This window comes from Apodemus sylvaticus, chromosome 20, assembly GCF_947179515.1.
Source record: "Apodemus sylvaticus chromosome 20, mApoSyl1.1, whole genome shotgun sequence".
NCBI classification, from domain to species: domain Eukaryota; kingdom Metazoa; phylum Chordata; class Mammalia; order Rodentia; family Muridae; genus Apodemus; species Apodemus sylvaticus.
This window is the reverse complement of record NC_067491.1, coordinates 44,719,350-44,742,688: the sequence shown is the minus strand read 5'-3', so window position 1 is coordinate 44,742,688 and position 23,339 is coordinate 44,719,350. Positions and strand designations below refer to the sequence as shown.

The 23,339-nt window shown below is 41.1% G+C and overlaps 1 protein-coding gene across 18 annotated transcripts in view; it reads left to right on the top strand.

Annotated features, from left to right (window-relative positions):
• The window catches only part of Anks1b (ankyrin repeat and sterile alpha motif domain containing 1B), a 1,102,934-nt gene that overhangs the window by 697,548 nt on the left and 382,047 nt on the right, over positions 1-23,339 (top strand). For 11 of the 18 annotated variants that reach the window (XM_052165667.1, XM_052165666.1, XM_052165665.1 and 8 more), the window contains exon 1: positions 12,039-12,242. In XM_052165667.1, coding sequence (XP_052021627.1) covers positions 12,039-12,242 — 204 coding nt within the window. Of the gene's footprint in view, positions 1-12,038; positions 12,243-23,339 lie in introns of those variants that run through there. The other 7 variants (XM_052165653.1, XM_052165652.1, XM_052165650.1 and 4 more) reach the window with 2 other exon arrangements.

Below are 23,339 nucleotides of genomic sequence, written 5' to 3'. Positions count from 1 at the left end.
CTCTCCTGCAAGCCTTTCTAATATCAGTCAATCCAGTCAGTCTGGTGGAGCCGTGACCTGACCTCCCAACATTGCTACACTGGAGCCTGTGTTCCGGCAAATAAGCACATTTAGACAACAGAACGTAGATGAGTCTAGACACATAGTAGGTGCTCTCTTCTGTTACATAGAGATTAAATTACTGGAAGGGCACATTCTTTGGGACAGAAAAGTCTTGTGTCTGTCACTTCAGTATTTAACCAATATTTATTACATTTTTGAGGAGCCAATCAGCTTCTTTCTTTTCAGCCCTTAGTAAAAGCTCTCCATTTGCTGAGTTGTTTTCAGTGCTGTTTTCCAAATTCACAAATACAGCTATTGCCTCAGGCAGAGCATTTCCCTATCTTGACTATTTCATCTTCCTAAGCGACACCTATTGATGCAGACCGTGCTTTGTCTACGACATTTCTCTTCTCTTTTTGGTCACAGTAATAGGTTTCTGGGTTTTAATCCCTCTACTCTCAAGGGCCTCTTTTCTCAGGGATAAACTAGTTTCTCCTGAGGCTCTAAATTGCACAAGGGCAGGGATGTTCAACTCTCTCTCCCCACTTCTTAGCCAAATGCTTGGTACAAGAAGTACTTTGTAAGTATTTGTTGAAAAAAAAATCAGCACATGCTGAGGAAATGCATGAAGTACACAGAAAAGGACCCCCCTGCCTAATTAATGAGAAGCTAATTAAAAGACTGCTGAAAATAATCAGAATTCTAGTTGCCTTGTTTAAAAAGTGAACACTAATTCTAAAAAGGCTACACTGAAATATTGCCTTTATTTTAGTACTGTTATTAAAGTTCTGGACCAAGGTCTGGAGTGAGAATACAATCTGTCCATCATTTGCATGGGGATGAGGCAGAAAGTGAGACTCCAGTTAAGAGCTTCTTGGCTTCTCCTACTGAGGACCACCCTAGCATTCGGTAGAGGATGCCGTTTCTACTGCCTACAACTCTTTTCCTAGAAACCCGTCTGGCATCTCCTGCACTCAAGTTTTCCCAGAAACATCCCCGACTGCTCTAAGAAACCTTGCTTTTCCTGAACCTCATGCTTTATTTCCTTTCCATATTTTACTTTTATGAAAAAAAATCAAAGCCAGCTTATTTGTAGATACTCAATCTATAAAAGGCTGGGCATCACAGAAATGAGAAGAGGAATCGGTGGGTAAAGTGTTTGGCACACCAGTGAGCAGACCTGAGTTAGCTGGCACTAACATAAAGACCCAGGAGCAGGACAGTGAACCTATGTATGGTACCCACACAGGACAAAGATGGAAGGATCCTGGGGCTTGCTAGCTAGTAATCCTAGTCAATCACTGAGCTCCAGGTTCACTGTGAGATCTTATCTGAAGAAATAAAGGCGGAGGTGATGGAGGAAGACACGGCATCAACCTCTGCCCTCTGCATGCACCCATACATATGTATGTATGCACAAGAGACAGCATGTGCTTCAGTGTATACTTTGATGCTAGACTGATGACTATGAGATCATTCCTACAACCAGAAACAGGGCAAGTACATTACCCCCAACGTTTCTTCATGTTTGAGTCTAATCCCTCCCACTCTCTTCCTCCTGCTCCCAGGGAAGTGTCAGTCCATTTGGGGTTTTTATTTGTTTGTTGGCTTGGTTTGTTTTCTTGTCATGGTAGAAGAGTTTGTACTACCTAGAACCTTAATAAAGGGGATTGCACAGAATGTGTTATTTAAGTGTGGTATCTGTATTGGGTTTGCTCTGCAGAATTATTTTGATAGTCACATGCTGTTTCATCGTTGAAAGATACCCATTGTATAGATAGATATACCACAGTTGGTTCGTTCATCTGTTGATGGGCATTCCAATCTGCTTTCAGCTGTTGCGTATTACAGGGAAGACTGCTGTGAAATCTTGGTTCTGAGTCTCTGCCAGGCATATGCTTTCGTTTCTCTGGATGGAGTCCATCACTTTGGAATGGCCATGTAAAAGAAACTGCTAGAAACGGTCATCATTGTGGTTGTCCCATTACACGTTTCACCAGCAGTGTCAGAATTGCACTCAATCCATGTCACAATCCATCTATACCATCGCCAACACTTGATGTTCTCAGACTTTGTTAGTTTAGGCATTTGTTTTTTGAGACATAGTTTGGGCATTCTTTTTAAAAGAGTTTTTTAATTTATTTTATGTATATGTGTACACTGTAGCTGTCTTCAGACACAGCAGAAGAGGGCATCAGACCCCATTACAGATGGTTGTGAGCCACCATGCGGTTGCCGGGAATTGAACTCAGGACCTCTGGAAGAGCCGTCAGTGCTCTGAACCACTGAGCCATCTCTCCAGCCCTACTTTGGGCTTTCTGATCAGTGTGATCTCATTGTAGATTTCATTTGCATTCTCCCAGCGATTAATCTTTTCACAGGCTTATGATTATCCATCTCTGGTAAAACCCCTGTTTAACTCCTCTGTCCATTCAAGATCTATTTTTATTTTTTTAACCACTGCATTTTGATAGTTCAACTACATACATGTACACATAAATAAAACAAAGGCATAAGTTTGCTATCAGATATGATTTATGCATGTTCACATAATCATTTTTAAGCATATATGTTGAAGGGCAGAACTTAAAGAGGTTTTTTTGCTGATATTTGGTTATCAAAATCCCTTAAAGCATTATAACTTTCATTTGGTTTCTTTAGAGCCTTTACATTTCACATACAATTCAGCTTCTAATGCTAAATATAGCTGCTGGGTATTTTTTATTAAGATTCAATTGAGTATATAGAGGCATTTGGGAAGAGGCATTTGTTAATAATGCTGAGTGTTACAATCCATAGAACAGTTTATCTCTGTTCCATGTGATATATCCCAGCCATGTTTTATAGCTTTAAATATAAGGTCCCTCCCATCTTTTGATGTGTTTATGCCAAAGAACTTCATAGGGTCTGGGCATTGTTGTGTGATATGTGGATTTTTATTTAAATTTTAATTATTTGTGGTTAGTTATAAAGAAACACAGTTGGGTTTTGTATATCAGTCCTGCCTCCCCAAATCTTCTTAAACTCCCTTAGTCTAGAAAACTTTATGTAAGCCTCATAAAATTTTACAAGTAGAAACTGGTGTCGTGTATCAACAGAAACACTTTTTTTTCCTTTCCAATCAGAAATGTTTTCTTTATTTTTATTTTGTGAATCGCCAGAGGTGTTTGATTAAACATTGCGAGATTGAATGTTTGTCACGATTTGGTTACGAGTCTCTCCACCTGTGCCCAGTGGACATTGATAGACACAGTGTTGTTTTCGAATATGGTTACAGCTTCATGTCTGGTTAAGGAGTTGGATTAATGGTGGCCTAACATCATTCTTCTGAAGTGTTTGTGCAGAATTGGCAATGCATTATATATTTGGTAAAATTTGTCTCTCAAGCTGTCAAGTCCTTGGCTTTCTTTGTAGAAAAATTTCTAACTATGAATATAATACATTTGATAAGCAGAGAACTCTCCAGGTTTGGAGTTTTCCTTAAGTGAGCTTCAGCAGTTCATCTTCCAATAAGTTTGTCCACTTCCCAAGTAGTTGAATTTATTGGCATAAATTTATTCAATTTCACTGATCATTTCAAAGGGAGCTTTTGGTCTCCGTGATTTTTCTCTATAGATTTTCTGGTTTTGTATTTTATTTATTTCCTCGGTGATCTTTATTTTTTGGCTTTTGCTCTCTTTGAGTTTATTTCTTTTTGTTCTGCTCATATTTCCTAAACACTTGCTGACCTGAAACTCTTCATTTCTCAGTGCTATACATTTCCCCTAAAGTGACACTTTACCTGTAGCTCACAGGGTTTGATACATTGATTTTATTTTTATTCAATTAAAATAGTTTCAGGAAATAACCTAACAAAGCTATGAGGAAATGAAAATAGAGAACTCCAGGTTAGAAGGCACACCATTATATACTGACTAAAGTAAATATAGTGAAGTCAAGTTGAGGAGGATAGACCGACTTAAGCATGAAACTTAAACAATGAATGATCTGTTAAACATGAGGAAAACGCTGCCAGGACTTGTTAGAAATTGACTAGGACACAGTTATCTTAACAAGTGCCAGCAAACGGTAAGAACTGGTTCACAACAAGGTAGAGAGGTAAGTGGAAAGCACCCAGAGGTCACATTTGGATGTAAGAACAGGAGAGAAGGAAAGGTAGAAGGTTACGAAGTTGTAATGTCACCAGGATTGGGAACACATAGAGTGACAGGGAATGTTGTATTTTGCTAATGGTATCCTCCCTATGGGAAAAATGGATGGAAAATTAAACAAATTGATTTATCCATGCCACAAGATAATATACAGTAGTCGAAAGGACTATGCTATTGATACAGATCATCTGTGTGGGTTTCAAAGGGTAGACCCTGAGTAAGAGAAGCCACTCCCAGAAGATATGCTATACTGTGTGCATCACCCATGTATCATTCTTAGTCACCACATGATTGAGATAAGGAACAGATTAATACTTGCCAGAAGATGTGGAATACAAGGAGAGAGGTGGCTGGGACCATAGCAGGATATATGAGATTCTTGCTCCTGTAATGGTGGTCACATATGTTCACACACAATAAAATTGGATAGGAATAAACACGCAGAAATATGTGTATGAAAACTGGTGAAATCTGAATGAGGTCAGTGGATTTTATCAATGTCACTTACCTCTCTATGTTATTGCATTAAAAACTAGGGGAGGATGGGTAAAGTGTTATGTAATCTCCCCTCATGGTTATTTCTTATAACTAAATGTTGTCTGAAAAAGTTAAAGAAAATAAACAAATTATCCTAGAGATATCAGGCAAAAAACTAAATGAACTATGGCATATCTACATTATAGACTACTATGCAGTCATAATATATGTATGTGTGTATACATATATGCATATATGCATGTGCATACATATATACATACATGTATGCATATATATGCACACACACACAGGTGTGTGTGTGTGTGTGTGTGTGTGTGTATATGTATGTATGAACAAAACTTGGGTCCTCTGCAAGAGCACATACTCTTATCCACTGAGCCATCTCTCCAGCCCCTTGCAGTTATTTTTAAAGTTAAAGAATAAAACAATGAATACTAAATAAGAGTTAATAATTTCTTTAATAGAATTTGCATAAGATGTTATTGAATCAGAAAAGGCTCATGAAAGCAAGTGTGATATGTCGCCTTTTTTGCAAAACAATGTCAAAATTCCCTACATATTTTATGTATATCTGAATATACCAGCCTTTGTATGTGAGTATATATATATATATATATATATATACACACACACACATATATATAGGTATGTGTATATGTGCTATTTAACAATGAGGAAATATATGTGAATTTGCATCCTAGCTTGTTAATATGGATATCTTTACAGGATAATGGATGACACAGACTGAAGGAAGAGGTAGGGGAGAGATAACCAAGAAAAATAAAGATGAGAAGAAGATAACAAAGCACCAAAATAGCAGGATATATGATATATATCATATATAATATGTGAAATAATCAGTTTATTTATATACAACTATGTGTTCAATTTCCATGAACTTAAAAATGTAACTTTATTTTTACATTTTATTATTAAGTAGCCATAAACTGTTGAGACATAAATTTATTTACTATTCAGTTCACCTATTTAAAATAAACAATGCAGTGTTTTTGTTTTTGTTTTTTTAGTATATTTACAGAAGTTGACATCCAGTTCTATAAGCAGGTATAAAACATTTCCATCTCTTTCATAAGGACTCCCAGGTCCATTAACAGTGTCTCTACATGTCCCTCAAATCCCCTTCCCACACTATTAGTTTACTTTCTGACTCTATCCATCTCCTCTGTGCCATGGGAACTAGAGCCTATAGTACTTCATTTTTCTGGCTGGCTTCCTTTACCTAGCATGGCATCTCCAAGTTTGATCTGTGCTGTAATATACCGAGACACTTCACTTGTTTTCTTGGCCAAGTAATATTCCACTTTATGGATGCCACACATTGTATGCATCCATGCGGAGATGTTACCTGGTCGGGCGCTGTCATCTTGCCCGTCTCTCTGTTGACTCTTGTCCCTCATCTACCACCAGAGGTTGATCTGTGGCCGCCAAGCTCCACTAATCACCATGTGGTCACGCCATTGTTTTGTTTTGTTTTGTTTTGTTTTGTTTTGTTTTGTTTTGTTTTGTTTCAGTTCCCTGAGGTACAAATTGTTCCATAGTCTGGTCCAATTAAATTAAAACAGGAGACGTTTTTGAAGCCGGGCTTTGAAGTTCATTCTGATGGTAGAGGGTGCTTACTACTTCTCTTTCTCTGGTTCTCTGAAACTGGAATACCATTTGACTTTTTGCCTGAATGGAGTATACCAGCTTCCCCTTAGCTGTTTAGCATCCAAATCGTTTTCTTTATCCCCTCCCCCTACTACTCACACCTCCACTTTAACACAGACTCTCCCTATGCACCCCAGGCTTGCTAAGATTTCAAGATCCTCCTGCCTCTGTCTCTGGAGTACTAGGACTAAAGGCATACAACCACTCTGTCTGACTTTCTATTGGTTTTGATAATATCCCTGTCCTCAACCTTTGTTTCAAATGAAGTTAATCCTCCAGGAGAGCTTTTGAACTTTAGATTCTTAATGACTGACTTCTCTTAGACAAACGCTGTGGGTGGTCCTTGTTAGCGGTGGGCTGTGGCACGGGCCTTGTCTTCTCTGTTTACCTTTCTGAGCATGGAACCTGTACCCTGGAAGTGCACAGTACCCCCACTGCTCTTGATCTACCCAAACTTGAGGAGACTACTCCATGGTTGAGAGCTGGGTAGATGAAGGAAGCGCCTGATTGGTCAGTTGTTCTCACTGGGAATTTGACCTCTGCGACTTCAAGGAGATAGGGAAGGCTGGTCTGCCTCGTCTGATGGGATCCCGTATCTGTGGACAGGGAGCTAAGGAAAGAAGGTGCCTATGGTCCTGACAGTGCTTACACCAAGAGTATCTGTGGAGAGGACTCCAATTCAAAGGAAGGTGTGGAAGTCCGCCATCACCTGTCCGCCCCAGAATCCTGATCACACCGTTTAGAAGTGGTTTAAATAAGTATTTCTTCATCTGTTGTGCAGTCTTAGACTAGTTTATAGAACCTTCTAGTGGTTTGGGGGGAGGGTTAATTGGAATTTGTTTGTTTTATTACCCTAGTATTGAGCAATTATACTTGTTTCTGAGAATGGAACCCCTAGAATTCTGTCTTCAGGAGACTGTGCCAATGGAAAGGCCCTGGTCCCATCTCATAGCTTAAACTTCAGTTTCTTTATCATAAATGACAATAATTGACAAGTCAGGACACAGTGGCCCTGAGCTCACTCCCTCTTCTCCCTGTCCAAATCTCACTTGGAGAAATTACAGAAATCATAGATGAATAAAGGTACCTGCCCAGCAATGCGTTGTAAGAATTTCAAGATTCCAAGAAAGTATTTTAAGTGAAAATGAAGAATATATCTAGATACTATAAAAAAAAATGTGATCTTCAGGCCTAAGTCGGGATTCTTTAGAAGTTTGACTCATGAGAAAACACCTAAACAAAATCAGAGAGCAACATGACTCAGGGTCTCTGTCCCCCCTCGCTCTCCTTTTCCTGTCTTGCCGTCTCCTAATACACTCCTCCTGCTACATTTTGCTAACATATGAGAAATATTACACAGAAATCAAGGAGTTAAAAATTTAAGCAACAGAATTCAGAAAATCTATATAAAGATTTTTAAAATGGGTGACTACCAAGTATCTCTCTGAGCTGTTTAAATACAACAGCTTAAGCCTTAAAATGACTTTCCCTTTTTATGTATTAAGAAACCAAACCCTATTTCCAGAGTCATTCATTCATTCATTCATTCATTCATTCACTTAATGAGCGTGACTTGATACCTAGGAACTGAATGTTCCTTTTGCTAGGTGCTTGGCTACTGGTTTGGATTTTAAAAGATGAGATAGGATTTAAAGAGTGAGCCAATCAGCATAAGCCTTGCCAAACAAAACTATATCCTTGTTATGTTTACTTTGTTTTTACAAAGCTTGTTTACCTTCTCATAAGATGACTAGCAAGAGACAACGATATGAGAGACTTACTTTTGACTTCACCTGGTTAACAGCTTTCGATCTAATCATTCATGAGTCCTGTCGTAGTTTCATCTTCTCCTGCAGGTCATGTTGCATAAGAACAATCTTGTACAGTTGATCCATGCCCTTCCATAACTTTTTTGACATTCTCAAAAGAGTGAGAGGCAAAAAGAGATAAATTATAATCAAGTACAATGGAAGTCACCCAGACACACTTGCTCGATGAGAGGTTAAAGATGCTGAACAAAAATCCCGACCTGAACATTCTATTTAAAAACTAAAATGTCTTGTTTTGTTTGAGAATTGTATGCATGCATGCACTGCCTTTGAATAAAATCCACCCACCTTTTCCTCTCTTCTGGTCTCCTCCCCTACCACTCTGCCTTCACGAGTTCACGTGCTCTTTGGTTAAACCCACTTTTTAAAGTCTAGTGTGCAAGTTAGTGTGCAAGAGTGTGCTGGGGTGTGGGTAACCTGTCAGGGCCTCCATCCTTAAGGATAACTGATTCTTGCTTCTCCGGCAGGCATCGGTTGCCAGAAGCCCCTTAGCAGGTGGCAGGGCTTCACAGCCCCTTCATAGACCCTCCCAGATCCATAGACCCTCTTGGATCCATGCTGGGATTTGTGTGGGCTTAATCTTATGCAAGTCACAGCCACTGAGAGCTCACGTGGGCAGTGGCCTAACATATCAGGGAAGCAGTTTTGCTATGGGTACTGTACTGGCTGGTTTTGTGTGTCAGCTTGACACAAGCTGGGGTTATCACAGAGAAAGGAGCTTCAGGTGAGGAAGTGCCTCCATGAGATCCAGCTGTGGGGCATTTTCTCAATTAGTGATCAAGGGGGGAGGGCCCCTTATGGGTGGTGCCATCCCTGGGCTGGTAGTCTTGGGTTCTATAAGAGAGCAGGCTGAGCAAGCCGGGGGAGGCAAGCCAGTAAGAAACATCCCTCCATGGCTTCTGCATCAGCTCCTGCTTCCTGACCTGCTTGAGTTCAAGTCCTGACTTCCTTTGGTGATGAACAACAGTGTGGAAGTGTAAGCTGAATAAACCCTTTCCTCCCCAACTTGCTTCTTGGTCATGTGTTTGTGCAGGAATAGAAACCATGACTAAGACAGATACTACTACCTCTGGCGCTTATACTCTTCCTGCTTCCTCTCCTGTGGGCCACAATACCTCCTGCTTATAAAGAAATCAGACACTTGGAGTGTAGTTTAAAAAATTTTACCTACTAAAACAAAATTATTTAAATCTGAAAACAAGCGTTCTTTTCGTAGTTTGGACTGTGAGAGAACATCATGTTGATTATCAAACACAAACGGAATGCGTATGAAGTACATTCAGTATTAGGAAAGCATACGCCCTGCTTTCAAGAAACAACTCTTAGACACAGCTAATGATCATGTAGGTTAGAAAATATTTGTTATAATAGAAAGTCTAAATGTGCTACTGGAGAGAGAAAAGAGAGATGTGTCCTATTGAGGAGTAGAAGAGGTTCCACAAAGGAAACGACAGACTTGTAGGGTGGTAAGAAAACCTACCCAAGTATATTTCAGCCTTCCATTAGAGACCAGCAAAGAATTGCCCCTGGTTAAAAACTATGAAAGGTGTGTTGAGAAAGAGCTGGAGCAGCCAGATGAAAACCCCAAACACCGTCGAGAGTCGAGAGTTCTTTTAATCCATCGGGAAAACAGAGCAGTGTTTTGAAACAAGGCTGAGTTATCAGTTCTGGGTCTTAGATTATTCTGACACTGTTTATAAATTAGATTTTTTTTTAAATACCATGGATGGCTAAATAAATAAATAAATAAATACCATGGATGGGAGGGCAAGAAAGGGCTGAGGGGATGAAGGCACTTGCTGTCACACCTAATTAGGTTTAATCCCTGGGCCCCACATGGTGAAAGGAGAGAACAACTCATTCAGGTTGTCCTCTGACCTTCATATGTGTACATTGTGGTCTACACACACACACACACACACACACACAGAGAGAGAGAGAGAGAGAGAGAGAGAGAGAGAGAGAGAGGAAGTAAAAACTTTTTTTTTTTTTTTTTTTTTTAGTGATTGAAAATACAGCAGGGACTGAAGAACAATACAGTGGCCATTGTTATAGTGGGTCAGGTGCCAGGAAACAAAGCAAAAATCAAAGGAGATAGCAACTCCATAAATGTAAGACAGCAGAGAGGGAGAAGGATTCGAACCCAGGGATTGGTGTCAGCAACAGAAGAAGCACACACGCTGTTTCGAGAGTAACATTTATGTGCCAAGGAGATTGGCAGTGGCCCTAAGCTGAGAAAAGAAACAGAGAAAGACAGAGACTTGAGGACGAATGAAGGTTTTGTTTACCCAATCAATATTCACTGGGCGCTTTCTGAGCGTTCTGGGCGGAGTGGGGTGGGTAGTGGGAGAGTTATGTTTAATTTTTAAAGTACTTGATGTGGAAGAGACTCTGTTCCCAATCTGTGTGACTCTGAAGGCAAAGCTGGAGCCAGAGAGTGGGCGTTAGGTGGGAAGTAAAATATATTTCTAATGAACAGAGGCTGTGGCTGAGTGGTGAGAGCCCCGTCGCAGGCGGCATTCAAGCAGAAGATGGTGGCCTCCCAGGAACACTGGGGCAAGAGTTCTTCCTAGGGCTGAGGGCTAGCCTAGCCTTCCTGATAGCTCTCTTCAAGTCTCTCCTCTCTCCTCTGATGAGGTAGCTCTGCAGATTCTATTATTAATCTGTGGTTTCTCTCAATTATTAAATAAATTACTCAGTCTGTCTACCATTCAGTAAAAACTCACACACATCTGTTATTCTTGAATTATTTTTGGTTAGGGCTCTTCTTTTTAAAAAAAAAAAAATTCTACCCAGTTAATGTTACCTTTATAGATATTTTAGAATAGGGCGCTTGATAGATAGAGTTATAAATACCAGAGTGGGAACGTCTTTTCTTGTGCCTATTATACTAATGTTGTTGTTCAGGACAAACGAAATGAATTGTCTTGGCTTGCAGATTATGATTCAGTTTCTATATGTTGCAGTAATTCAAAAATTAAAAAAGAAAAAGAAAAAAAAAATCTCCCAGAGAGGTTCACTTTGATACAGCACGGTAACGAAAAAAAAAAAAAAAAAGAATAATTACACCGTGAAGCTTTCAATCAGAAGCAGTTCCCTCCGGTACATTTTTAAAGGGAGAAAGGCAAGGAAGGGAAGGGTAAAGGGGACCTGTGGCGAGCCTCATTTATGAGCTGCAGTTCAAGCTTCCGCGTTTCCTGGTGTCTTTTGAAACGTAAAAATCCCACAACAAATAGCTCGGTAACGTATAACCGGGACGAAGCTTCGATTCCGACCCGAAGCGCTTTGGTTCGCTGGAGTCTTGCTATTTTCTGCATTTGTTTTGACTGCTCTCGTCATTCAAGATTGACGCTTGGATGGGTGTGTAGGAGGGAGCAGCGGCAGCAGGCTTACAGCTTGCAGACAAAAAAAAAAAAAAATCTGCCTTATCTGATGGCTATTATTGAAAATGCGAGGTGTAGCCTGGGCTGGGTAATGGAGGGAAGCGAGCGAGGGGGAGCCAGGGGCAGGAGCAGGAGCTGCATACTGATGAGTGTAGGAGTATTTGATAAAACGAATTCTGGCTGCTGGCCGTGTGTTGCTCATTGTGGAGTACTCCAGCAGTCACATAGAACGCAGAGCAGCCTAGGCTGACAGCTTGATATGCCGTCTTGTCCTGCCTGGTTTTGGGGGGCTGTATGACGCACTGGTCGGTAGTAAAGATTAATATGTAAAGAAATGTGCAGCTAGGATCAAGTCATACTCCACCGCCTGCCTGGCAAACTATGTTTTACTTCTGACTTTGCTCTGCCGCTGAGAACATTAATCTGTCAAGCTGGCGGGCTCCTTTGATAACAACTTTCCCAGGAGCATGATGTGGCAATGCCACCTCGCAGCCCAGGACTACCGCTATTACCCCGTGGACGGCTACTCCCTGCTAAAACGCTTCCCTCTTCACCCTCTTACAGGATCCAGATGCCCTGTCCAAACAGTGGGACAATGGCTGGAAAGCATTGGGTTACCTCAGTACGAGAACCACCTGATGGCTAATGGATTTGACAATGTACAGTTTATGGTAAGATGCTCTCTGTGTCCACGGAGCCGCCTTTTGTCTGTCTTTGCTTCTTATGTGTCTTACATAGCTCAGAGGCAGCCTGGTTTGCACGGAAACGGATCAGCTTTATATATGTAACTGCCTCAGAAAATGGGTTGCCTTTAGGACAGAAGTTGCTGTGTGCATATAGACACTGACTAGAAAATGGCATCTATATGCATCCATTAGACATGTGTGTTGTATGAACCGGTGAGAGCTCTATTTATAGCCTCTGAAAGAAGATTAACATTTATATTCTCCCTGTCAGTCATTGTATGATCTTTTTTTTTTTCTTTCCTATACATTTGTGATCTTAGCATACAATTAGATTTATACCCCGCTCCAGCTAAATCTGGATTGCGGAGACATGTTATTCCGCTTGAATATCAGTGTTTGTGATTAATTAGAGAGTCTGCTATGCCGATGGTATGAAGATCATTTTTTCCTGCTAATCATTCAATAAGCCGTTTAAATCCTGTGGACGACCGTTCATTAACTGCCTCAGCCGGTCGCTTAGCTTAGCGAGAGCACGCTCTTCCTTCCACACGCTGACCGGAGAGTGATGAAGTATTGTTTGTTACTTCAGGTGAAAAAATAAAACACTTGGGTCGATTAGCTGTCAGGGTGCAGAAAGGGGCTGATATACCAAAGGCATTGGTGGACTTCCAAGCCCTGATCTGTGTGCAGTCTGAAGCGGGCATGTGGAAACTTCTCAGGTGCATATAGGTGGAGGAGGAGGAGGAAGATGGGTTGCGTGCAGAAGACAATGTAGTTTTCTAATCATTCCTAGACTCCCCCAGCCCCCCAACCCCCGCCTCAGCTCCCCTTGTTAAGCTTCCTTAAGCTGTGTCACAGTTCTTCTCGCCTTCCCTTGCTGTTAAGATCCCATCGCACCTTTATCACCGAGCCCTAAATTTAGGGAGAACTACATGTCACAAGCATGTAGCACACAGATGGCTCATAGGTCATCCTTCATCGTTCCTCTGAGATAAAAGTCCGAGGCTGACACCTGCAGCACATTCAGAACCACTCGAGACCAGTCAGAGCTTTCTCCGGATTGTTTTTGTTGGTTTTTTTCTCCAAAGTTGACTGGATTATTACAGCTTTGAGGGTTATTAAGATGCTTAAACTTCTACTCCTACAAAAATGTGTGTGCATACAAGGTTTTTTTTAAATGCATAAATATGGCCCATTATATGAGCAGTAAGTAATATATGCATATAACCCTTTAGGGGTATCTTGGTATCTTGGGTTTTTTTATTAATTAATGAGCTTTGCATTTCTTTTTCTTGTGTCCATCAGACAGTCACTGGTTATACAGTCGAGAATCTATGGGTATTGAAATAGTATGGAAGTTGAAGTTGTTGCAGGTTTAAGACTTAGGGCAGTAAACAGATGGTTTTAATAATTACCAGAACTAACAAATAAATTGAATATTGTTTCAGCATTACTTGTATTGACTGCACCTCTTTGCATAGCTACTTTTCCCTCTTATCTCTATCTGAAACGGGATATGTCATTCCCAAACCCTAGTCCAAATCTATTCTGGTCCGTGAGAAGTTGGGTTTTAGATTCACTGAGTTAATCATCCACACTGTAGGACTTTAATTCAGCTTAATTTTCCTCTGAGTATTAAACACTTATGAACAAATATAATCCCCCTTTGATCATATTTAACTAGAAGGTAATCGCTCCGGTTTTAAAAAAGAATTTGAGGAAAGAGTACGCAGCATGTGTGCATTGTGCACCAAATACATCCCCCCCCCAAAAAAAAATCCCGAGCATTGTGGGAAGATCAACATCTAATCCCACATTCCTTTACCTGTGTATTTCCAAGTAGTGTGTGGAATCTTCCAGAACATAAAATCACCTTGTTAACTCAGACATGCCAAGGACTTGCACCATGAGACAGAATCAAAACAACGGGCTTTGATTTGCCGTGTCGAGGGATTAATTAATCATGAAGATGAAGTAAATCATGAAATGGTGTCATCCATTAGTGCATTTCATGCTTTTGCGAGCCGTTTGTTGGGTGCCAATATTGTGAGAAAAGATCATCTCTCCTTTACGATAATAGTCTGTTGGTTGCCATAGGCTGCTTTATGCTGAGCTTAAAGCACTCCATGGTTGGCCCCGCTTTAAGAAACAGGTTTCATTAATATAGAAATCTGGTCAGACCTGCCCAGCTTCCGTTCGGTGTCATAGTCTAGCTTTTGTTTGTCTTGTGGCCCATTCTGACCTGCAGTTTTTCATCCTGTTGCCGGAGCAGCAAGCACCACGCTCCCACTAACTATGGTGTAGTGTGGGTCTTTTTAGAAGAAGACAGTAGACATCAAGAGGACATTATTAATGTTGGTGGAAGCGTCATAGTACATCCATGCATGCACTTGGTTTTGGAAACATATTCTATTGATGAGTTAAGTTTAAAGGTTTTGTATAAATAACTTTCGAAGAAAACATTTACTCAAGGCTTATCTGGTTTTTGCTAAATATATTCTATATGCTCTTAAACATAAACATAATATATGGTTAACTTTTATCTGATAACAATCATCAACTTTAGTAAAGATGACTTAATAGTGATTCCTGAACATGAGGAGGGAAGGAAAAAGCTCCTCCACGTGTGTTTTTAACCCTTTATTGTCTTACACTACTTCTCCTCAGGTTCTTAATACTTACCCTGGGTTCTATAAATATGAGGGTTATTTTCCATATCTTTAAAACAAAATCATAAGCTTTTGCTCTATGCCTCCATCTTGGTTTATAGAACATCAAGGAGACAGATTAGATCCAAAGCATCATGAAGAATATAAAAATAAATAGAAATTGGTACAATTCTAGAAGGGCTACAACAGGACCTTTAGCCAGCTAAGATTTTGAGAAAGTCATGTGTGTGTATTGATGTCACAAGCCCTCTCACCAGTCATGTGTCTGAAGTCTTCCCTAGTCCCGCCCTGTTTCCTCTAAAAACGTACATCACATCTGCTCTCTGCATAAGCACAATCTCCGTGCTTCTCACCAGACCCAGAAAGCCATGGGAGGTCCTCTGAGCCTTGTGCATTTCTTCAACCTTTGCAATGTACATAACATGACTAAGTTTTAATGTTGCTTATTTTCCCAACAAGGATTTTAAGGATGTACCCATGGTTATGCAGACTTGCTTGGTTTTTCCTTACTATATTTATCGCTACAACCATCTTTCTTTTTCTGAGTTAGATGACTGCTCTCCATGTCTCAAACCCTCCATTTCTTCCCCTATGACTTTGCTCCTTATATCTTCTCCTGCTCCTTGGGGACTGTCATTTCCTTTCTCCTCCTTAAACTTTTTCTTCTCAAAGGTCTCCCTGCCTAGTTTACATAACTCCCCTTAAGGACTCTAGCCCATAGCCGTATGCCTTTCCAAACTCGCTTAGTGGTTATGTTTTGGAGCCATCCTTCTAGAGTTAGGAATTAAGTTCTCACTTGCATATATCTTATTTTATCAACTAGAATAGAAACTCAGCAAGTCTGTCTTGTGTGTGATTTCTTTGCTTTTCTCACAGTTTCTAATGTAATGCATAGAAATCCACCCATAAACACCACACACACAACAGGTTGACACAGCTGGACCTCCAATCTCGTTTATAAACTTATAATCTTTTTGGCCAATGAGAGTATGGAGCACTAGTTGTCTCATTCTGGAATTGAGTCCTCTGTAAATATTTTCCATGTGCTAGGAAGTATTAATTACTAAGGACATAATGATGAACAAAACAGGACCCTTACCTCAGTCAGGCTGTACTGCTGTCCCGAGTATTTGCCAGCAAATCCCACAAACATTCCTTTATGCATATAGACTATAAGACAGGAATCTTGCCCCTCATCTTTTCATACAATCAGCATCAATCAGCAGATTTTTCCATATCTACTTATATAGTACATAATGGAAAATGCAAATAATCCATTGGAGTTCAAAGTCAAGGAAAATGGAGATAGTGATAGCATGCATCACTCCTAAGCAATACTACAGCAGACTGGTGGCATGAAGAACATATTTCAAAGCATTTATTACTTGGAGGAGGACTGACTCAGAGCCTCTCTGGGCTCACTACCCAACAGTTACATTTGCAAATTCTAAAGGGGAAAAGAATGGAATTATACAATGCATCATTCCTTTGGCATCTCCTGCTGACCTATTGACTTGAGATGATTTGACCACTGTTAAAGTGTTCGGGATCAAGGCTTTATGGAGTCGAGTATAAGGAAGCCACACACACACTGGCATTTCTGTGAACTTGAGCAGATACCATTCATAAATCTCTTACTGGAGTTCAAAATGAGCAGTGCCCATTAGACACTGAAGGAGACCCAAGGAGCTATTCGAAGTTGTAGAGGTGAACAGGAGAGGCAAGCAAGAGAAGGCCCCAATAGGTACATACTTAAATGAACATTTTCTCCCATGTTTGTGACACGTGGTACATGCTAATAGTCCTACATCTGCTGTGAAAAGAGCTCAGTTTGCAGCTAGTCAGGCAAAATGACCTTTTAAGACTTAACAAACCACCATCTAAGTAAGAATTCAGACCTGTGAACAACAGAAATAACTTAACCTTCATGGCTAAGACTACTCACTCCACGATGGTTTCTTGCTTAACTATATTTTCAGGCAAATCTAGGGAGCCTTTACGATGTAAAGGTATAAGAGAAAAGTGTCCATTTCCTCTATTTTCCTGTTTCTGAAGCAGGCTGGGCTTTGAATTGAATTATTTTACAAAAGCATCTATAAGTGTCCAAACTCATTTAGGACAGACAGGAGTGGTAGACTCACTCTTATAAAAGTGGTTTGTTTGGTTTATTTTTTTTCAACCACTGACATTTAAAATCTGTCAGTATCTGGCCCCTCAGTGCCAAAGGGGAACCATTCTTTATCTGGACAATAACTAAATTACAAATGCAAGAAGCAGGACAGCAGAGGGGTGGTAGGGGACAGAGAAAGGAAGACTTCTCATCAGCGTGGTCCTGACTCCCTAATGATTTGATCTACTCGTGGAATCTAGCAGCAATGTTCTTTGGGGTGATTATGTTCATGTTTTGAGCTGTCTAAAGTAAAGGTGCAGAACAAAATGTTGGTGTCATGATAGCTATTAATTGTTCTTGTACATGCCACTAGCCTAGAAAAGGATAGTGAATGCTTGTGCAGCACAGGAAGTCAGAAATGAGGGCATGTTCTGGGTTGACCATGCTGAAAGACCGACTCTCGGGGAGGATGTCAGCCGTGGTTCCAATCTGGTGATGGAAAGGAGCCTTTTCCTCCATCTGGAAGTCTCTCTGATTAAAATTTTAAGCACTAAAATATGTTGCCCCATTTTCTAATAATCCAGTAATGTAACTCCCATTACAAACTAACGTTCACATGAATTAGCCTCTAATTTAGTCATGGAGCACATTTGCATAATTTGATCTCCAGAATTGCTTCAAATGACCAGATATTTGGGGTGAGGAATTTGCACCGTGAGTCTAAGAGCTTACTGAAGCTGCTGAGGCGGAGACTCATTTTCAGAAATCCAGCTAAAATCATGTTCCTCCCTGCTGTAAAAAGAGCAGCACTCCCAGGCAACTTTGCTCAATGCCCGTGACCTCCATTTTCTCATTCCCCTAACCTCTCCATAATCCAGCCTGCTTCCCAACTTTCCTACAGACTGCACTCTCCCAAGTCAGCCTTGCTTGTGTCCTTTCTCTCTGGCCTCTTAGCTTGTGACACCCTCTGTCTCCACTCCTTCCCCTCAGTCACTCCTCCTGGCCCAACTACAGGACATTGCCCTACACTTTGCATCACCCTGGTTTCCTCCTCATCCTTCTACATCATATGGGATCCTCTACTTTGCAGAGAGCCACGTCTGTTTGCCTCTTGCTACCTGGTTTCGACCACTACTCACTGCACATTTCCATGGGCATATATGCATAGGAAGCATTTAGCACAGATCAGCATAAGATAAAGGCTGAACAAATGCTAACTACAGCTGCGGCCCAGAGGGATCCTAGGCACAGGTTTGCTTTCATCCATGGTGCTTAAATCCTTCAGAGGTCCTTATGTGTGGGAAATGGTAAAGTATTTCCAAAAATCCATAATGTGCCTCTCACAGTTGGGAACCATGCTGATCTGGGTCTTCAGCCTTATCTCTTTTTATTTCTTCTCTATTTTCTGCAGTAAGGAACTGAATTGCAAGCTTCTCCTCTACTGCCTGCCTTTGCACACACCACTTCCTGCCAAGAGTCATCTTTCTTCTCTCTTTTTTTTATCTTTGGGCTGTTAGTTCAGTTGTCACATCTTTTAGCTGTCGGTTCTCTTGTGACGTTCCAGGTAGAACTTATGAACGCTTCTTCTGCAGGACTCTTCCTTAAAATTTCCTTCTTTGCCTCTATTACTTGTGTATTGTCCACTTATTCCCTATACCCATCTCCTTCCACCACACAAATATTGGACCAGACTTGGACCCATTTGTGTGAAGGGCCATGCAGTAAATCATTTAGCCTTTGCAAGACATGAAAGAAAAAAAAATTCCCTATCTTTGTTGTTGCAGAAAAATAGCTATAGACAGTATGAATATGAATGAGTGCAGTTTTGGTCCAGTAAAATTTTATTTATTTAAACAGGCAGATTAATCTTTGAGCCATGGTTTGCTTCCCTACCCCCACAGTTAGAAATGAGTTTTTATCCAGTGTCTCTGGGTCTAATGAAAGAAAGCAGAATCAAGGAAGTTAGAAGGATGAGAAGAGAGGAAGGCATGGGCTGGGGGCAGGCGGGCGACAGGCAGATGGATTCTGACTGTTTTTAAAGATAACCTCAGCGTGCTGCTGAGGACAGTCAGAATAGGATCCAGCCTTCAGGACTTTGACGGTGTTTTGCAGACTAGAGTATATTTTCAGCAACCGGACTGAAGAGGCATGAGACAGAGGAAAACACAGCTGTACAGTAAGTCTGTCTTCCCTGTGTGTGGGACTCCTGTCTCTTCCTCTTTCACCTGATTTTTCTCAAATCCATTTCCTCAAAGAAGCACTTCCTAACCCTACCCTGTCTCTTGGGGCCATTCTCTCCCTTCTCAGTTACCTACGGTACACCCACGGTGCCCTGGTTTTAGCTCCGTGCTAGTCCTCATGTTTCTTTGCCATTATTTTAATCTGTTCAGATCTCTGTGTCTACCCTAGAGAGTGTAGTTCTTAAAGGAAATAGACGGGTATCATTTACATTTGTAGTCCTAAAGCCTAGCATGCTGCCTGCCTGGAATACAGTAGCTTTGCCACATTGATGAATGGAATACTTGAAGTCTTGTACAGTATTATACAGCTTCCTATAAATTAACCTGCACAATTCCTACATCTATTAGTATGCCCATACTTATAAAGGAAGAAGATGAGGCTCAACAGGGTTTAAGAAAGCTGTTAGCAGAAGTCAGGTTTGCAAAGTCAGCTCTCTGTGATGAAAATACCCTCTCTGACTTCAGTAAGGGTCTTCACTGTCCCCTTCAGCAGATGTTTCAACTGAAGGCACCCAGGAACAATTGGCTCCACTCTCAAAGCTCTTCCTATCTTCAATACTTTTGCTCTTTTTCTTGGACATTTTTACTCTCAGAACACCTTACCTGTCCATCTCCTCCCCATTGTTTCCTAAGAAGACCAGTGCTTTAACCAAGGCAGGGCCTACTTTATCAATAAAGGTATTCACCTTCATTTCTAGCCACAGTTGCCTAAGAGTAAAGCAATATGTCCAGGCTCAAGGTATCAATGGGGTTGATTCTCCTGAGGCCTCTGTGGAAAGGTTATGTTTTAGGCTTGTTGTCTTGAATATGGCCTCCTTGGCCCTCTATTTTGACGCTGGCTTCTGTGTCTTCCCATTTCTGTGCTCACATTTCTCTTCTTGTAAGGAGGGCAGCCACTCTTGGTTGCAGACCTCATTTGATTTGATTATTTATGTAAAGATCCTATTTCCAAAATAAGGTTACATTCTAAAGTGCTAGGGGTTAGGGTTTCCACATATCAACTTGGGAATGACATGATTCACTTAGTAACAACCCTCAATAAATGTACACATATGGGTACTTTATTATTCCCCATGTAACTAAGCATGGCTATGATAAACAAATAGTTGGTTAACTAAATTAAAGTCAAAAGTCAAAACCAAGGCCAAGAGGAAAGTTTCCAATAGTTGTGCGAACACCAGAGATAGGCAAACCCAGAAGGTGTGAATTGGGACAAATTAGAGTGTGAGCGCCTCTTGTTCTAGGGTGGACAGTGAGTCAGAAGAGCATGAAGAGGAAAGGTAATGGGGAAGTAAGGAAGGAAGGGAGGGAGGGAGAGACGAAGGAAAGAAGGAAGGAAGGAAGGAAGGAAGGAAGGAAGGAAGGAAGGAAGGAAGGAAGGAAGGAAAGAAGGGAGGGAGGGAGGGAGGGAGGGAGGGAGGGAGGGAGGGAGGGAGGGAGGGAGGGAGGGAGGGAGGGAGGGAGAGAGGGAGGGAGGGAGAAAGAACAGACAGAAAGGAAAGAAAGAAAGGACAGACAGACTTGGTCCAGACCTTGAAATCTTTCTCACCTTACACAGTGTTACAGAAATATAGAGAATTGCAAGTTAAGCTTGCCTTGGACTATGAAGCCTTCTGAGTTGGATGATTCATTTCATGCCTGCTGGGGACAGTGCATCTAGCAGCAGCAGTGCTCATGGAAGACATGATTTGTCCTCCAGTAGAGCTTGTTTCTAAGGTATAATGAGTCACCAGTGGCTATACACCCTCATCCAGAACAGCACCCAGGAGAGAGAGAGACAAAGTGACAATATCCCATAGATCACTGCAATCACCTCCCTGCCCTCTTCCTGCATTCTGTATGCTGACTGTGTTTGCATCAGAAACTAGCCAGTCACTTAAGACCATGTGATTTAAAATAACATGGAGAAATAAGTCCATGGGATGCCAGTTATGGATTATAGAGGTGTGTAAGGAGGAGAGAAAAATAAAATGACTGTTTATGACAGGTTTCTGAAAATTGTTCATTGACTTCTATTGCTCGGTCCACAGAGTTAAGTTTCAGGTTGGTTTGCTCTTATCTTCCTTTTATTAAGCAAAGTTGATCAGGAGTTCCATATAAAGACTTGTAGAGCATCTATGTTTATTTGCCAATGTGTGTTTATATAGTTGGCAAGAAAAAAAGGGGGGGTGTTCTTCTAGATATTCGAAGGTGATTTGGGAATTCAAGTCCTCTATCAAGTTTACTTGATAAAAGTCATATTCCACATCATTTAAATCAGAAAAGCACAGCCCCAGAAAGACTGGGTTTCACCAGACCTGAATGATGATATAGTCTGATTGATTACCTGCTGCCCTAGAACAAAATAAATATGTCCATGCTGGTAACATCAGTTCCAGATCTCCTTCATCTTTCAAAGGGACAAAAGCAAGAGATGCTGGTGAGCAGGGCAGCCACTGAAGAGCTGCATCAGTTTCAGTGATCTTTGGAGCATAGGATGGTCTGTGAGAGTCAGAAAATGCACTTCATGGAGGTCCTGCTAACTATGACATTATGACGTCATACAAAGTCATTATGACGTAGCAGGAAGAATAAAGACATATTAAATTTGCAATGTGCTTTACATATATATCAAAATCTGGGTAATAGAAGAAATAGAGTTTGTATTTAGCTGTATCAGAAATGGTTTGGAGATAGGTAAGCCTTCCTCTCTCCAATCTCTAAACAAGGTGAGATATAACCTATTTCTTTTCAAAACTCTCCTTCAGCTCCCTCCACCCTTGGATCTGTCCTCTTCCTATTCTTCCCTTTATACAAAAGGTTCTCAGAAGAAATGTCTGTATTCTCTGGTTTGCCTTTCACGTCGATAAGTCAGGCCTGATGACATCAGCCTCTGCCCTGATCCCGAAGTTATTTATAAACGATGACCAGCAGTATATTGCTAACTGCTCAAATCCAATTTCAGCTTCCCAGTCCTTATTAACCTTATCTCTCTTGGTCTGTGATTCTCTTGACCACAGTTTCTCTCCTGAGTGTACATCACTTGGTCTTCTCCCATCCACCTGCTGTACTTCTTGGTATCCTTTTTAAGCCTCCCTTTTCCTGCCTGTACCTCTGATGCTCTCTTGTCATTCAACCAATGTGAAGCTTTCTACCTTTCATAGAGTCTCACGGCAACCCAAACTCAGTGCCTAAACTGGGGGCCGGTGGCCTTTCCCATTAACCCTTCTTTCATGGGAAGTAATTGAATGGGTAAAATGCTCATGAGAAAGCAAGTCATATGGAACTAGGAAGGGGACTGCTGGTGTTGGAAGCACAGAAACCTGGGCATGAGCTCATTCCATAAATCAGAAGCCAGAGAAGCCATGTTAATTGGATGGGACACCTAGCAGACAGCTAGTAAAGGAAGAGCTACAGACCAGATGGTGGGAACATTAGAAGTAAGTCCTGACAGCGAAAATGTTATTCGTACAATGGTTGAAAATGGGAGAGACTGGAGAAGTGTTTGGGCATTGAATGGAACAATGAAAGAGAAGACAGGTACAGTACTGGAGAAGAAAGAGGGATCGACCGAAAGAATGGTGGTGGGTGGTGGGTTCAGAGACAAGTCGGGGGACTTGGCCAATAGTAAGGGTTTCTCTTCTCCAACTAAATGCAAGACATGGAGGAGGTACTGCTGGTTTGTATGGGAGCCAGGGAGAAGTTAGAGTTGTGTTTCCTCTAATGCTTTCCATTTTCTTGTGAGTTATACCAAGAGTAAATAGAATTTGAGGATAGAGACATTCTTTTAAAAGCTACCCGTAACTTAGTTGGTACAATTCTTGCCTGGCCCAAAGCCCTAGGTTTAGTCTCTAGCACTTCATAAAACTAGCTACACATAATCCCAGCACTCTGGAGGTAGAGCAGGAAAATTGGCAGTTCAAAGTCATCCTGCTGTACATGAAGATCCATCGAAGAATGGGGGAGCCTATCAGAAAATAGGAAAAAGAATTTGCCAAGAAAATGGGGTAGCATTATAAGACCATGGTGTGTGCTTGTTTTTACACTGGTAGTCATTGGGTTATATGGAAAGAGTAGGAATCGG